Genomic DNA, 17,673 nt, shown 5'->3' with positions numbered 1-17,673 from the left:
GTTTCCGTCCAATTTGGAACCCATGGCGATGAGATGGTTTGACAGCCTCAAGCCAAACTCCATAAATTCTTTTAAGCAACTAACCCAAGCTTTCAGTTCTCACTTCATAACGAGCAGCAAGGTTACTCGGCCCTTAGATTCCCTCCTGTCCTTATCCATGCGAGAAGAAGAGACCCTGAAGGCCTACTCGGATAGGTATTGGGAGATGTATAATGATATAGAGGGAAATTACGATAACGTCGCCATCAACACTTTCAATAAAGGCCTGCCGACAAAGCACGATTTAAGGAAGTTCCTGACTAGGAAACCGGTCACCAGCGTGCGCTAACTCATGGACCGAATCGACAAGTACAAGAGGGTCGAAGAGGATCAACAGACGGAGAAAAAAGGAAACTAGAACAGAAGAACAGTGTAAGAGCCATAGTCTTTGAACAGGGACCCTTGTATATTCCTTGTGTCTCCTCGGACTAAGAATCTATGGATGTGAAGGGGATTTTCTTACTTTCAATCGTTGCATGGCCCAACTTTAGCTAGAATACACTTCGTTAAGACCTAGTTCTATAGCTCACTCTCTATAAATTTATTGTTTCGAGGCTCCTTGGACCAGAACCCCATACCTGTTGGGCCTGGGCTCTAAATTGTGACCCTACAGCCACAATTTGAAGAATGAACATTGTTGGTACTGCTAAGTCTCATTTGATAGCATTATTTTCTTCCTACTTTTTACTTAAATAATCCACTTTTTGTCTCACGTTTTACCAAATTAATAAATAAAGTAGTTTTTTTTTTTTTCAAGTAATAATAATAAGCTAACTCTTTTTTGTTTCACATTTTATTGAAAATTACGGGATTCTCAAAAAAAAAAAAAAAAAAAAACTATTGAAAACTACGGGATGCCAAACTCTAACCATTTCAACTACAACTATTACATGAACTTCCATAACTTGCAAATGTAACTAAATGCATAAGCTAAGACCACCTTCTTCTAAAAAAAAAAAAAAAAAACCTAAGACCATCTCACAGAGCCCAGACTTTGGCTAGCTAACACCCTACATTTGTAACTAATATCTTTCGGAAGCCCCTTATTCAATGCTTCAAGTAGTCTCTAATAATCCCTCCACCCCCTTCTTTTGATAACCCATTTTGGTCTCCCAATTATTGAAAAATCCAAAACCCACTACCAACTTTTCAAAACACCAAAAGTGGATATTGGTAACCATAAGTATAGTGTATAAATTAAAAGGCATCTAAATTCTCAAAAATGTTATGCCTCTTAATTTAGATGATCTAGAATGTAATTGTTTACACGTTTGGGTTGATTAGCAATCTACTAAGATTTTGGGGATTTTGGGGAGTGTAATTATGTGAAATTCTGATATCCAGTTATTCTTAAAAATCCTATAAGAATTATTTATTAATTCTTTCCAAAATATCTTTATTTTTATAATTACAATATCGAGCTTATTACTCATCACTTTATGTGGATTCCTACAAATAAATAATAAGAAAAAAAATAATATGTATCATGAAATTAAATGAATTTTTTAAATTAATAGTATCTTTGATTTTTTTTATGGTTAATCAAGACATCAGGTCTTATCAATTAAAATTATTATTATTTTTCTCTTCAAAAAAAAAGTTATTATTTTATCTTTTTAAAAATGAAACAGTTCCCCCCACCCACACTCCCACCCCCCCCCCCCCCCCAAAAAAAAAAAAGAAACAATTCCAAATAGGAGATAAAAATCAAAGTCAACAATTGTATGTATGTAGCAATATATTACTTGCAAGTACAAGACTACATATTTATACATGTAGTCACTATACATAAGCTTTAAAAATATGTTGCAAAGCAACACCAAAAAAAAAAAAAAAAAGCAGTCTAGTTAACACATGATAATCAAATAATTACACATAGTATCAAATTAAACTCGCCTTGCAATCGAAACCAGAATGGTGCTTATACTCCAAGGAGTGCAACTTAAAGTCCCATGAAACGAATTAGCCTTGCCTTCTGGACTCTCTAATCTTGCTGACTGCACTGACGGACCGTTCGATAAAGACAAAGAGGACGAGGATGAAGAGCTTGAAGCTCGTGGTGACGATGATGATTCCATAAATTCAGAGTCTGAGCCACAAAATAAAAACTTTTCAGTCCCACAGTCCTGAGTATCATGACTACTCCCCTGAGACCCAACTGCCTTAACACTCTTACTCTCTTTGTTTTTCTTGATTTTGTTCCAAAGCCTAAGCATTATTAGCCAGGTCTTAGCCTTGGGCTGTTCGTTGTTAATGCATGGCTTAGGAAGCCCTAAGCTTAACACAGCTGGTGGAGGAGTAATTGGTGGAATTTCTTCATCTTTCGGGGGCTCTTTTGGTGTCCCAGGTTGCATTTCCCACTCAAATGGAACCCCTTCAGAGTTTCGGTAGTAATAGATACGAGAAGAGCAGCCCTCAGTGGAGTCCCTTGAAATAACTTTATGAAAAAACTCATCTCCTTGCACCAAAGAAACTCTTTTTTCTGCACCCTTGCCATGTTCATAACCCATTTTTTGCTATATTCAATGGTTTTGGTTAGTAAGTAATAGGTTTAATATATATTATATAGCTAGGGATTTTTTTGTGATGTGATGGAGATTTCTCTACGTGGGTATAAGTTTGTGAAAGTTGAAGTTTATATATATATAGAGAGAGAGAGAGAGAGAGAGAGAGAGAGAGAGAGAGAGAGAGAGAGAGAGAGAGAGAGAGAGGATTTGTAACTCCGATCTCTAAGGTTAATGATGGAATCTTAGGGTGCATGATCCTTTAATTATTGTTTTTCTTTTCTTTTTTTCTTTTGAGTGTTACTCTTTTATTACTTCACTTTTGAGTGACTTGAATTCTTTTGTAAATAACAAGCAAATAAATGAAGAAAAGAAAGAAAGAAAGAAAAAAAAAATACCTCATTACCTTTGTTCCTAAGGTCACGTTAAAGGTTAAGCATTTTAGCTAATGTTAGACATTTTCTATTCACGAGCAATTACCGAATCCTTAAGACATTGCCAACTTTGCGTGCTATTTACCACTCATTTATTCTCTACATGAAGGTTAGATTGAAATCGATGCAATCGGCCACTTGTCACAACCCGATAGTGCCATGCAAGCTCTGATCTATGGTACCCCACATAATGGGTCAGCAAAATCTCTGAAATATCCCTAGGCATTTGGCTCAAATGACAATTTGTCACTTTTTGTTTGGATACGGCTATTTTGGAGCAAATATGGGCTTTCTCATTACAAAGAAACTAGTTTTTAGCATGGGAGAAACCTTAGGGTTGATTAGTTGAATATATGCTACAATGCAATTGAATATTCAGTTTGACTTTCAAGGTTTTGTTCTTCTTATATACTAATACAAGTTATTCACTCATTCCACAAAAGCAAGTAGTGATAATTAAACATTAATTACGCTAAACGTTGAAAGTAGTTAACCAAATCATGGAAAAAAATCCGGCCTCCATGTTACATCACAGATTAAAAAATAGAAGAAATTCCTCTTTTTATAATAGCTATTGTTGTATTGGTACTTGCAAGTGTGAAATTGAAAATTCAAATGTTTCATAATTCTCACCAGCCTCAAGAAAAAGTCCATAATTGAGTCGGCTTTTATGTCCTGTCCAAAGAATTAAGTTATTCACTCATTGGAGAGGGCGACATTGCGTAGACCGAAACATCAAGTTAGTTTGTTTTTTTTTTTTTTTTTTTTTTTTTTTTTTTAATTCTTATCCTCCATTTGGATACCAATGAAAAATTAAAATTATTTTACTATTTAATTTTTTTTGCTACTATTCATGGGCCCTGCTGCACTTTTTGATACTATTCATGAGTCTCACTGTACTATTTCAACTCACTTTTATTTTTATCTACGGTACTTTCAGCAATAAATTTTTAGTTTCAACAAAACTAGTCACTAACCCATGCGATGCACAGAAAAGTTATATTATACGAAAATTTAAACAATTTTTTGTTTCTTCCTCTTGTACATTAAGATTCCAGTCTCAAAAATTTGTATCTTTGATATGAAACATTAAATTACTTAATGACAAATATTAATCAAACTTAAATTAACAAAAACACAACCCATAAACTTAAATTAAATTCAAACACAAACAAATGAAAAAAAAAAAAAAAAAAAAAAAAAAAAAAGGTCTCATGTTAATACAAACAAAGCATAAACTGAGAATTTTAAAAAATAGTCTCAAATTAATACAAACAAAGTATAAACTGGGTATCAAACTGTGCATAGACAATCTTACTGCTTATTCTAATATTGTAAACAGCTTTTTTAGACATGTTTACACCCGTAGCATCTCAAGTAATGACTTTATGGTTATACACGTTTATGCCTTTATGGATATAGCAAACACCAAAACTGGTCTTGATATAGGGTTTTAAGGTCCACAAAGTTCCACACAAAACCAAATTAAACAACATCAACATGAACATGAACTAAATTTTCAACCAACCCAGACAAATTAAGAGAGCATTAAAAAGTTGCAATAAGTTGGAATAGAAAACATAATGAGTTAGGTTAGATTAAAAAAAAATGCTTTATTTCGTAAATTAACTTTAAATTATTTTTTTTAATGATTTCTATAAACTAATTATTTTGTCAACTTAGAAAGAAAGAAAAAAAAAAGCATGAACAATAAGTTTAAACTACTAAGCAAATACGATGAGATAAAAAATAAAACAATTAAGCAAATCTCAAAACCAAAGACAAATATATTAATTTACAATAAGCAACACTATCATGTATATTTGATATTTATAACATTCTCTCATGACTTAATAACATGGCAATAGGAAATCTCCACTAAAAAAAAAAAATCAACTACACGATAATATAATAATATAAACTTATAATATTATAAACCTATAAACGTGAAGAAATTGGCAACCACAAAGTTATTTACTATTTTTTTAATGGCATTAGCAGACAACTACAAATGAAAATCAGTCAAAAGGAATAAACTATTAAACTTGAAAAGTCTAGTTTAGCATGTTAATCCCGATTTCGAAGATCAAAGCCGAATCCAAAAGTTTGAAGGAGATGGTCAGATCTGAGATTTGGGGGAAGTAGTTGACAGCATTTGAGAGATATGAGAAGAGAGATTATCTGAGTTTTGGGTTTTGGGGGAAGGAGATGGTAGTGTGAGAGATATGAGAAAGAGAGCCTTTTTTTTCTTTTCTTTTTACTGTGTTTTTGGTTTTTTTTTTCTTAGAAGTATCGGTTTTTTTTTTTTGGGTTTGAGTTTGAGTTTGAGTTTAAGTTGGACTTGTTAGAAAGATAGAGTTTCACTCTTTGTTAAGTTTGAACTAAACAAAAATAATTTTATTTAAATATTGTGCTAACGTGGAAAATTGTGAGAGATTCAAAGGATTCGGTAATATAATAATATAAACTTATAATATTATAAACCTATAAACGTAAAGAAATTGACAACCACAAAGTTATTTACTATTTTTTTTTTTAATGACATTGGCAGACAGCTACAAATGAAAATCAGTCAAAAGCAGTAAACTACTAAACTTGAAAAGTCTAGTTTAGCATGTTAATCCCTGTAGGGTCACTTTTTTCAGCCCGGGCCCAAAATGCATGGGACCTTAGACCAGTGAGCCCAGTACAATAAATTTGTAGAGAATGGGTCAAAGAGCTAGGTTTTAGTGTATGGACAACAGTTAACATGGTGTTCTTCACGATCAGGCTGAGATGAATTGAGTTTGCCAAAGAAGATTGGTCCTCGGCACGGTCCGATGAGCTTTTTCTAAAGCCTCTGGTGTGATAGGGGTTTCAGCCCCCCTTTCTGTCTCCCTCCACCCCCTTTTTATAGTAGTTTCCTTCCTCTTGAATTGGGTTCCCAGGACAAGTACTTGTCCCATTAGCCCTTCCCTCCAGTTGTTGGGGGTGGTTGTAAAGACAGAAAAGTATGGCTATGTCAGGTTCAAGGCACTGAATGTAATAATGGCAGCCTTTTTCTCAAATATTTCCCTTTTCTTTGTTGTTCTTTTCTGTTTTAGTACTTTTCTTGTTCCGTGAAATGACCCGGGGTGTCACTACTAGTAGCAGGTTGCTCCCTTTGTCCTCGGCTATATCTATGGCCAAGAAGGGTCCTTCCTATGGCCGAGGAGGGGTTTTTCCTTGGACTCGGCCCTTGGCCCAACGTAGACATTAACATGAGCTTCCCGGTCTTGTACCCCCCACAATAGCCCCTCAAAATTCTGCTGTCCAGCTCCTCAGACGAAGAGGAGGGTTTTGGTGACATTAGGCCTTTGTCGTGGCTTGCCAAGTTTTGTCCTCCATCAATGCAAAAGCATTTTTGCTTGCCTGAGGCACGTTCCTGACTATGAGACATTCTTTTAGTTTATCCAAGCCGCATTCCTGCCGTTTCGGTACACGAGGCACGCTTTCATTAAGGTCTCTTTACGAGATGACGCAAATCCAACGGCTGAAGATTGCTTTGGAAATTGAGCGGGATTTATCTCGCTTGTAATTCTTTCTTTGAGATTTGGGCGAATTGATTGCCACCAGGTTTGCCCCTATATAAGACACATGGGGGGAGATCATTCTCCTTTATTCGCAGACCCCTGAGTTTTTCAGGCTTTTAACTCTCCAAATGTTCCCAAAGTCCCCACCAAGGTAGTGATTGAGATTTAGGGAGTGAAATGGTCAAGGATAAGGGCGAGGGTAAAGGAACCAAACCCTCTTCAGAAGCCACGGGTGTCTCCGAGATTCAAAATGACCCAGTCAAGGCGAGGGAGATAGAGGCCAAAGATATTTCTCCCCCTCGACTGGACAAGAAAGAAATCTCTTTTCCTTTAGCCAAAATTCGAAGTAGGTATAGGTCACATCAGATTTTTGGTGCGACAAAATTTGGATCTTCATCCGGCGCCGTATGTCACACGTGTGCGGGTTTGGATTTCTCATCGCCAGTACCATCCATACTTCCTCGATTGATACTAGAGCAAGTATGTGGATTTGGCATTCCTGCTTCTTCTTCTCTTCCACCGCCGGGGCCATCCATACTTGCTCAATTGCTGCTGGAGCAAGATTGAGGATTTATCGTTCCCGTGGATTGTTTTTATAGTTAGCTTCCGATATAAGCTTGTCTAAGCCCTTTCATATACACTGTATTTCTTCTTTATCTAATAAAAAGACAACTTTATTTCATTTCGTGTACCCTTTCTTTTCTGCAATAATTACTTTATGGATGGGTGTGCTGGTATCTTTTCTTTTGAATAGTACTTAGAACTGACGCCGTTGATGGTAAAGAGTTGTCATCCTGAACCTATCAAAACTGACGGGCACACCATTGCCAACTTTAAGTAAGTTAACTATATAAGATTAACCAGGGAAATAACCACATGTTCTTCATTGCGAATAGTGTGACCGCCCGAGGACGTGTAACCTAAAGTAAACAATCCGAGGGGATCACCGGGTACTAAGGTTCTTTTCCACGTTTCCGATGATGTTTATAGCTTTAACTCGCTTTAGGCGTCTGGTCCGACAACCGAGGCATGATTGAATTTAGCTTAAACGCTTAGAAAGGTACCATCGCATGTTAGTTTCCACAAAGCCGGAGGTCCGAGGACCACGCAAGACCTTTGTTCTGTCTAGAACTTAGGTTTTTCTTGAAGTAGCTAGTTTCCCCATAGGTTTGAATCCGAAGACCATGCAAGACCTTGATTCTGTCTAGTACTTGGACCTTTTTGAAGTAGCTAGTTTCCCCATAGGTTTGAGTCTGAATACCATACAAGACCTTGGTTCTGTCTAGTACTTGGACCTTCTTGAAGTCACTAGTTTTCCCATAGGTTTGAGTCCGAGGACCATGCAAGATCTTGGTTCTGTCTAGTACTTGGATTTTCTTGAAGTAGCTAGTTTCCCTATAGGTTTGAGTCTGAGGATCATGCAAGACCTTGGTTCTGTCTAGTACTTGGACCTTCCTGAAGTAGCTAATTTCCCCATAGGTTTGAGTCCGAGGACAATGCAAGACCTTAGTTCTGCCTAGTACTTAGATTTTCTTGAAGTAGCTAGTTTCCCCATAAATTTGAGTCTGAGGACCATGCAAGACCTTGGTTCTGTCTAGTTCTTAGACCTTCTTGAAGTAGCTAGTTTCCCCATAGGTTTAAGTCCGAGGACCATGCAAGACCTTAGTTCTGTCTAGTACTTGGACCTTCTTGAAGTAGCTAGTTTACCCATAGGTTTGAATCGAAGACCATGCAAGACCTTGGTTCTGTCTAGTACTTGGGCCTTCTTGAAGTAGCTAGTTTCCCCATAGGTTTGAGTCCGAAGACCATGCAAGACCTTGGTTCTGTCTAGTACTTAGACCTTCTTGAAGTAGCTAGTTTCCCCATAGGTTTAAGTTCGAGAACCATGCAAGACCTTGGTTCTGTCTAGTACTTGGACCTTCTTGAAGTAGCTAGTTTCCCAATAAGTTTGAGTCCGGGACCATGCAAGACCTTGGTTCTGTCTAGTACTTGGGCCTTCTTGAAGTAGCTAGTTTCCCCATAAGTTTGAGTCCGAGGACCATGCAAGATCTTGGTTCTGTCCAGTACTTGGGCCTTCTTGAAGTAACTAGTTTCCCCATAAGTTTGAGTCCGAGGACCATGCAAGACCTTGGTTCTGTCTAGTACTTAGTCATGTAGAAAGTTGTTAGTGCGCGTTAATTTCCCCAAAGCCGGAGGTCCGAGGACCTGATGTAGCTAAGGTTCTGTTTAACCGCTTCAAAAGATTCTGGTTTGGCCCTCGGCTTCTTTCTTCGAAGGGAATTCAGCGAACCGGACTACTGGGCCCACGAGAATTAGCCCCTTGACAAGTGCACGGGGCATACACCTGACGTCAGAAGCCCCTAGAACCACACTTCGTTTAGCAATCCTTCCCGCGTAATCAACAATTCGAAGTGTAGACCTAAGTGGAAGCTGAGTTATGACAATGACGGTGTGTTCTTGGAAATAATAAGGAGGCTTTCATGTAGCTTGTACCACCGCCAAAATGGTCTTCTTGAGGGACTCCTGTTGATAGGAGCTTGATCCCACCGTGATTAACTGTTGCATTCGCTAACGCACAAACTCTTCCCACAGACGACGCCAATTGTAGGGTCATGTTTTTCAGCCCGGGCCCAAGATACATGGGACCTTAGACCAGTGGGCCCAGTACAATGAATTTGTAGAGAATGAGTCAAAGAGCTAGGCTTTAGTGTATGGACAACAGTTAACACGGTGTTCTTCACGATTAGGCTGAGATGAACTAAGTTTACCAAAGAAGATTGGTCCTTAGCACGATCCGATGAGCTTTTTCTAGAGCTTCTGGTGTGATAGGGGTTTCAGCCCCCCTTTCTGTCTCCTTCCACCCCCTTTTTATAGTAGTTTCCTTTCTCCTGAATTGGGTTCCCAAGGCAGGTATTTGTCCCATCAGCCCTTCCCTCCAGTGGTTGAGAGTGGTTGTAAAGGCAGAAAAACATAGCTATGTCAGGTTCAAAGCACTGAATGCAATAATGGCAGCCTTTTTCTCAGATATTCCCTTTTCTTTGTTGTCATTTTCTGTTTTAGTACTTTTCATGTTCCATGAAATGACCCGGGGTGTCACTACCAGTAGCAGGTTGCTCCCTTTGTCCTTGGCTACATCTATGGCCGAGAAGGGTCCTTCCCATGGTCGAGAAGGGGTTTTTCCTTGGACTGGACCCTTGGCCCAACGTAGACATTGACATGGGCTTCCCGGTCTTGTACCCCCCACAATCCCGATTTCGAAGATCAAAGCCGGATCCAAAAGTTTGAAGGAGATGGTTAAATCTGAGATTTGGGGGAAGTAGTTGATAGCATTTGAGAGATATGAGAAGAGAGATTATCTGAGTTTTGGGATGTGAGAGATATGAGAAAGAGAGTTTTTTTTTCTTAGAAGTATCGGTTTTTTTTGGGGTTTGAGTTTGAGTCTTAGTTTAAGTTTAAGTTTAAGTTTAAGTTGGACTTGTTAGAGAGATAGAGTTTCACTCCTTGTTAAGTTTGGACTAAACAAAAATAATTTTATTTAAATAAATTTAAATATTATGCTGATGTGGAAAATTGTGAGAGATTAAGAGGATTCGGTTTTATATATATATAAACAGTATCCAAACAAACCCTTAATAGAAAGGTAGTTTAAAGTTTAAACATCAAGCTTTAGACAAAAGAAAATTTGTTAAACAGTGTACTTCAATAGATTTAGATAAGCTAAGATTGATAGACTTTGAATGATACTATGATTGCAACCATGGGTAGTCCTTCCTTAGGCTTTGTTTAGTGGGGGCTTTTACGACATTTTCAATTTTTAGGGTGTGTCAAAGTACAAAAGATAGCTCGCTTAATAGTCCTTTCACAGAGTGGCTTTAATTTTTTTACTCAAAATATAGTCGTGCTTCTCAATTTAAAAACAGAGGTGTAAAACAGAATTATATAAATTGAATTGGATAAGTGTGCAAAGCGAAGTAATATGAATTGAATTGGATAAATGTGTAAAGCGAACTTGACAACTTGTACAGCATAATTCAAATTGGGTTAGTAAGGATTGTAAATGAGCCGAGCTTTGTTAAGTAGTGCATGTTCAAGTTTGGCTCATCAGGAAAAATCAAAAACTCAAGCTTGGCTTGAGCTTATGACAAGCTTGAAAATAGTGTTTGAGCTTGAGCTCATGGGAAAGCCAAAAAGCTTGAGTTTGGCTTGGCTTGGCTTGGCTTGGCTTGACTTAATTAATTAGTCAAGCTAAACTCAAGCTTAATATCAAACTCAAACTCGAGCTCAGGTCAAGTTTTTGAACTTGAGATCTAAAAAAATTACATTATTAAATGCTTAAATCTCTAAAATTAATAAATAAAAAAAAGAAAATAGTATACTCATTTTATCATGCATCTAAACTTACTTATAATTAGCTATTATTCAAATTAATAGTTTACATAATTAAATTCATTCATTCATCATTTCTTATCTACAGTTTCAACAATTGTTCAAAATACAATTTTTACATTCACGTTAGATGGTGAAAGACTAAAAAAAATACCTATTTGTAACTATTATGAATGAGAAGATACTAACATATTTCTTTTTCTTTTCTTTTTTTTGGTGAAAAATACTAACATATTTCATAATTTTACTTTAGATGATTGATAAGAAAGGATCATATGTGGCCTACTTAATTATTTATTTATTTTTAAATGTAACTTTAGTCTAAAGTGGTTCTTCATCAGTTTAAAGGAAAGGAAAAAATTAAGTTAATATAGGTAGTGGTCTCATGTTGGCCATGTCATTATTAAGATATATGTAATGAGTATATTTAGCTAACACATATAAACTTATAAATGAATCTATGCTTGAATTGTTGTGTATCAAGCCTAATAGTTCACGAGCTTGTTCGTGAACAAATTTTTTTGCTTGGACTCGACTTGTTGAGCCTAAAACTAAAGTTCAAGCTTGGCTTATTTATAAACAAACTTTTTATCGAGCCGAGCCCAAGTTGTTAATGATCAACTTGGTTCATTTTCATGATCAACTCAGAGTTACATAAGTCGTTACAAAATGTCCCAACTCTCGACCGTGACTTCATTAGTCCTTATGAGTTATAACAAAGATGATTTGGCTAAAGCTTCCTCAAGTTGTTATAAATTAACCATCCTATAAAATGTTTGATAATGAAAAAACCGTAAAATGCTATAATTTTTTTTTTTTTTTTTTTTTTTTTGTAATTTTCACAAAATGACTTTCAAAAGGTCAAAATCCTGAGAGCAGACTATAAGACTTTGAAAAGGTGCTACAAATCTACAATTGAGCACAGCAATAATAAGAAACTGTTCATGCATTTTACAGTAGATTGCAGAACAAAAATTAGGTTAAAATACTACTACATAGTTCTAATGACGCACATTCAGTTTTCAATTTTTCTAATCATTACCCGTGGTAGGTAACGCAAAATTCCTATATGAAATGTGCTACCATCCTTTATGTCTATTTTGTAAATATTTGGAGGCATTAAAATATGTTGGTATGTTAGTAATGTCAAAGTCGGTATGCATTTTGTCATTGAATCATGATTCAGATCCATTAAGAGCAACTACAGGTACCAACCTACCAAAAGCTAACAGGAAATAGCAAAACTAAACAGGTCTTTTCAGGGGCAATGAAAATTATGATAATAGAGAACCCGGATCAAAGAGCTTGTGTTGGAAGAATATTCCATTCGCCTGCCAACAGCATTACATAAGTTTGAATTTACTAAGTTATTACTGGCCGAAAATGATTTGATAAAAGCACTTGTGAGCATTACATCACTAGGGGAAATCTAGATACATAATTACAATAACATTACAGCTGAAAACTACCGATTCTAGCTTTTACAAACATAAGGATCATTCTGTATACTACAATCAGGAATAAGTATACAAAAATACAAGCTTGCAAGCTGCAACTCATCTCCAAATACGGCAAACCTCAGTTCGAATATGGGCCAAAATTTTGCCTGGCATGTCAATTTCTTACTCCCTGAACATCAAATAAGCTAAGTCAGACCAACAACACCACAATGTGGTTGTTATGTTTGACAGCACAAATAAAGAAGTTGATTTTTTCCTAGCTAGTACCTATATATTACATTAGTTTATTCTTTCTTTTTAAAGAGAAAGCTCAAGTTCCCAAGATACTGATGATGTTCTAAATAGCCTGTATCAAACACAAGTGCACACAGAGAAAGGGAAGAGGGTAAAGGCAAAGGGGAGTAGATATAAGCAGCCATTGTCAACAAACCTCCAATCCAAACTTTCAAAGCATGACTGCAGCAGCAGCTGCATTCTATCTTGAACAATATTCTACCTAGATTGTATACAAAATCCACCCTTATGCAGGTGCACATTCGTTAATTATAGAGCTATTGGTATGTAGCCAACTACTAGGGTTCAGAAATGAGGAAAAATTATTTAGTACTCCCAAAGTAAGAAACATGGTACTCCCCTCCTCTTACATGAATGGTAGATCCACCATTTATGTGAGAGAGTATCATGTCACTTTACTCACGGAATATAGAATAATTACTCAGAAATGAGTAGGCTGGGCATATTAGGTGGGTCATAAACGGATAAGCTTCTGGAACCCAAAATCTCAGAATTGTTTTCATTTCATAAGGTTTAACAATTGACAAAAAACATTTTTTTTTCGTAGAAAAGAGCAAATGATCAACATCCCTTGCACAGAAGACTTCCACGATACCCTCAATATTACATCCTAATCGATTCACAAATTTAAGACCACCCTTGTCTAACATTATTTTCAATAAGCTACTTTTCTACCATCAAAGCACAATCTTGTGAGCTCCAAACACAACCAAGAACTAATCACAAGGCAATAAAAATTCAAATAATATATAACTAGCATCAAATTTACAGATTCATTGCTGGAAACCAGATCACAAGAAGAAGAAGAGACAGAAAGAATGAATTATACCTCAGCTGGTGATGAAATGATAGAATCCCTATCAGAATTAATATATATAAATATATTAATACCATCCAGTCTCCAGCATAAATATATAAAATATTTCAACAACAGATGTAAGGGATATGGGGAATACCTTGGCCTCTCAGACTTAGCAAGATGTTTAGACATTATGGATGCCTGAAATGAGTGAATTATTGTGTTTATATTAATCATCAAACCAAAAACCAAATAAGTAAGGGAGGAATGTACTAGATTGTTAAATATTTAAAAAGTGAGTAGTTAGAAAAGATCATGGCTCTAGTTATATGAATTGGAATGGAGAAAAACATTGTTGAACAGATCAAATATGTTTTACAAACTCCACTGATAAGACTTTTTAACATCATAATTTTCTTCTTCACTTTGGGAAGTAGGGAACATCCTTTAGAAAGATGCACCTACCTATGTACCATTTCTATGGATCATTATACAAATTCTCAAGAAGTTCAAGCTTTATAGATTTAGATTCAGCATGTGACAACTCAAAAAGGAGCTAAATAAACCAATTCCCCTAGCCGTGTGTAAAGTATTTAGATTTAATTAGGATACATGCTCGAAAAACTTGAGTTAGAGGGAGTTACAGGTTTTGAGCTACAAAATGAGGAAAGCAAGACACAAGGCTAAATTCAATGGACAGAATAATTGGGGATTAACATACAAAGAGGAAATGAACTATATATTAATAACATATTCGTTTCACTTGGAAGGTACTAAAAAAAATTGCATTATGATAAGCAAGGAGCGGATAAACAAAAAATTCATCTAATCCAGATAATAATCCAAAGAAGAATGCATGACATCCAATCTACAATTTGCATAAAAAAAGACAAATAGTACCTGCTCCTGAATTATGCTCCTTGCCTCAACAAGTTGAGCTTCAAGTTCAAGCTCCCTTTCAGTTGCTTCAGAAGTAACTTCTGCATCTTTTTGTGCATCTTGCAATTGACCCATACGCTCCTTCAATTTCCAAAGCATAAAAAGGAAATCATGTTAACAACTTATCTTGGAACCACGTGATGAACTGGAAATTGGGAGTGGGGTGGGGAGGAAGTACCTTTATGGAAGCCATCTTATTTCGGAGGCTTTCCTCTATTTGATCTCTAGCCATGTGAAAAGGCAGGTCAAAGACATCCTGCAAGCCATGAACTCTTAAATCCTATATAGAGCACTATAGCATAGCAAAAGAAAACACTTCATCCTTTAAAAAGTTTTCATACCGTCTTCCCTCCTAATGGGGACTGTGAGGGGTCAGTTTCGACTCTTTCATTGGCAGCCAAAGATTGCTTGGACAACCCATTAGGAGCATTTATAAAATCACGCATATCCGCCTGTAAGTCAGCCATGCCTACCGGATGTAAAAACCCATTGATGGAAGTGCAGTGATGGAAACCCAAAACAGTAACCTTAACCTTAACAACATTAATAGAATAATAACATATACCTGCATTGATCGCAGTAAAGCCCTTAAATCAGTATTCTCTGCCATCAACTCCTGATTTTTTGCCTCATATGCATCCACCTGAAAAGAGTATGTTAATAATAAATAATCTAGTTGCTGTATAATATAAACAAGCCAACCCAGCTACATACAATCTTTTTATAGAAATCATTGTCGGCCTTTTTCCCATTCCATGTTCCACGTTGTCGCCCTTCTTTCTGTTTAGACATGTATACAAGTCATTAGATGAATAAAATAAAAAACAATTAGTCCTATCACTATTGTCGGCCAATAAATACCTGAAGCAAATTCATTATCTCCATGCCTGATCTTGATTCCTTCTTTTTCTCCATCAACACTTGGTTTAGCCTTTCCTGCAACTTTATGTACTCTTTTTCTTTTTTCTTCATCTCATGTATCTGTTGAGTCCTCACTTGCTTTTGCAACATCAAAATATGATGTCAATATTGTCAGGATTTGTTTGATTTCATGTAGTAGATAGCAAAAGAACTCCAATACATCAAAGCGTCCTAACCTGATTACCAATTACCATTCTTTGAAACTCATCTCGCTCCTGCTGTAGCTTTTCAATCTGAGCCTTAAAAGCTGCAGTGGCTTTGGCTTCCTATATGAAATTACCAAAAGATCTCAACAAAAGGATCAAACAGATAACACAACTTCAATTTGAAAAAATAGTGAATTCCAAACCGTTCGCGTAATGGTTGCTATCTCCCTATCTTTGGCTTGTATTTGTGCCTCAAGCCTCTCAACTTTAGCCTCTAATCTTGATATGTCTGATAGTAGCCTATAACATTAAAAACAATAAGAATTATATCGAAACAGCATTTTCAAATTCCCATTTTTATACTCAGGAAAATTTGAATGTAAGACCTTCCCCAATGCCACCATCTATTATGTTCAAGTATGACATTACAAATGGACTAAAATCAGGTGCTTGGTTTGAAATAGCAACAAGTTCACCACCATAAAACAGCTTTTAAGGGGTCCTTAAAGCTGAAAATAACCATAAGGCTAAGGGTTTGTCTGGTTGTCTAACATAAAAGAGCTTTAATGGGGCATCTGGGGCCAACTAAAAAATAGCTTATAGGAAAATCTCTACAATTCACTATTCATACTTTATAAATCTAGAACTTTAAAGAACTATTCACCTTAATTTGCCAAACACTTAAAACACCAAAGAGCTTCTCAGATAAAACTCTATATCACAAAAGCTCTACTTCCTACAACAATGCCAAACAAGCACTAAGGCTGAAATTTAAAGCTTTAGGAAAAAGTTCTAGAATTCTCTGTTCATGCTCTATAAATCTTGAACTTCAATTCATTGTAATTTGCCAAACACTCCAAACACTAAAGAGATTTTCAGTTAAAGTTGTATATCACAGAAGCTCTAGTGCTAAAGCTACATAGTTAAAGCTCTACTACCTACAGCAATGCCAGACAAGCACAACATGCCTATACGAATGAATGGATATGAAAATGAACTAAGAGACATCGAATTCGTAAAAAGTAAACTCCAGGACAGATCAACTTTCCCCAATGCACAATCTAAACGAATATGATTACCCGAATTTTGATGAACTAGACATGACACAGATGCAGCATTTCGTATAAAAGAATCAAAGTGAATTTGAAGCAATTGGACATGTTATGGCAATTCCAACAGTACCGCTGTCTTTGGTCGTTAGCAGAGTCTCTGAATTCAACATCGCGCTGCCTCTGCTGAAGCAACGAGTACATACAATTGCAAGTCCTCGCGATCGAAACCTTTAAAAAAAAAAAACACATAAGTTTCGATTGAATCAAAGCAAAAAACCGAAGGAATCAAGACGAAAACTCACCGGATCATTGGCGAAGAGATCGAGCGAAGCCGGAAATCCATACGTAACAAGCGTTTGGTTCAAGTACTTTGCGCAGTGGTCCAAGTTTCCAACATCAGCAAATGCATGCTCTCTGAAGCAAGCAAGAAAATCAGAAACCCTAGAAATCAGTACATTAACACACAGATAGATACAGCAAAAATGGATAGTTAAACTCACTCTGTACAAGTACGGATCAAAACCCTAGCGAGTGAGAGATCAAAATGCAAATGCAGATATATAGATATACTTTGTGGTGTATATATATATAAATATATACTCACCCGGTTGTGAAGGCGGAAGTAGGAGACGACTGCGAAGAAAAGAGAGAGAGAGGGAGAGTTAGAGTGAGAAAATGAGAGAGAATTGGAAGAGCATTGTTAGGGTTTAGAAGGATCGTACTCTGAGATCGAAGTCTGCGTCAGTCGCTGGCATTGTTGAGAGCTTTAGAGAGAGGGAGAGTCTCTCTCAGTTAGATCTGACTTCGGAGCGACGAGAAATTTTTGAAAATTGAAAAAAAAAAAAAAACGTTTGGAAGTGGTGGAAATGAAAATATCTCAAACGGACTCGTTTTGGACTTTTTGAATTGGAGGGACACTCACACTGTGGTAGTTAAATTATACTTTTTTTTTTTTTTTTTAAGAAAGTGGTAGTTAAATTAGACTTAAAGGTTGATTAAAGTCTGGAAGGGTTTGGGTATTCTGTGGTTGGATACAGTGAGATTTTGTACAGTCTGCCTATTATATTGGTTTGTTTGGACAGTATTGTCGACGTGGTGGTATTTGGTTGGCTGGTAGTTGTTTGGCTGAATTATTGGGTGCGGAGGAT

General features: G+C 36.4%; 2 protein-coding genes across 3 annotated transcripts; both read right to left on the bottom strand.

Moving 5' to 3' along the window:
* Positions 1 to 1,776: 1,776 nt before the first annotated feature.
* On the bottom strand, positions 1,777 to 2,637 carry LOC126707525 (uncharacterized). The gene has a single exon (XM_050407218.1). The coding sequence runs from the start codon at positions 2,547 to 2,549 to the stop codon at positions 1,926 to 1,928; it is 624 nt and encodes a 207-aa protein (XP_050263175.1). The 5' UTR covers positions 2,550 to 2,637; the 3' UTR covers positions 1,777 to 1,925.
* Positions 2,638 to 12,169: 9,532 nt separating this feature from the next.
* On the bottom strand, positions 12,170 to 17,420 carry LOC126715821 (uncharacterized). 2 transcript variants are annotated; one of them, XM_050416623.1, is made up of 15 exons: positions 17,248 to 17,419; positions 17,130 to 17,158; positions 16,828 to 16,939; positions 16,656 to 16,753; positions 15,677 to 15,773; positions 15,504 to 15,593; positions 15,268 to 15,405; positions 15,121 to 15,186; positions 14,972 to 15,049; positions 14,748 to 14,858; positions 14,585 to 14,662; positions 14,368 to 14,487; positions 13,625 to 13,668; positions 13,498 to 13,525; positions 12,170 to 12,543 (listed from the first exon to the last, which is right to left on the bottom strand). In XM_050416623.1, exons 1-15 carry the CDS (start codon positions 17,278 to 17,280, stop codon positions 12,529 to 12,531), a joined length of 1,137 nt encoding a protein of 378 aa, XP_050272580.1. In that variant the 5' UTR covers positions 17,281 to 17,419; the 3' UTR covers positions 12,170 to 12,528. The 2 variants fall into 2 exon arrangements, with proteins under 2 accessions (XP_050272580.1, XP_050272581.1); XM_050416624.1 differs by lacking the exon at positions 13,498 to 13,525 and having other exon boundaries at positions 17,248 to 17,420.
* Between the last annotated feature and the right edge of the window lie 253 nt (positions 17,421 to 17,673).

The sequence above is a fragment of the Quercus robur genome, chromosome 2 (assembly GCF_932294415.1).
Source record: "Quercus robur chromosome 2, dhQueRobu3.1, whole genome shotgun sequence".
Classification (NCBI taxonomy): Eukaryota; Viridiplantae; Streptophyta; class Magnoliopsida; order Fagales; family Fagaceae; genus Quercus; species Quercus robur.
Note: the sequence above shows the minus strand (reverse complement) of the source record. Positions and strands in the feature narration are given on the sequence as shown.

What these genes read in the sequence shown, in the direction of transcription:
- LOC126715821 (XM_050416623.1), bottom strand. Translation starts at nt 17,280, where the DNA reads ATGCCAGCGACTGACGCAGACTTCGATCTCAGA. An exon ending in GAATGGTAATTGGTAATCAG is followed by an intron (nt 15,406 to 15,503) that starts GTTAGGACGCTT and finishes ATGTTGCAAAAG; the next exon opens with CAAGTGAGGACTCAACAGAT. An exon ending in GCTAAGTCTGAGAGGCCAAG is followed by an intron (nt 13,526 to 13,624) that starts GTATTCCCCATA and finishes TAATTCTGATAG; the next exon opens with GGATTCTATCATTTCATCAC.
- LOC126707525 (XM_050407218.1), bottom strand. Translation starts at nt 2,549, where the DNA reads ATGGGTTATGAACATGGCAAGGGTGCAGAAAAAAGAGTTTCTTTGGTG.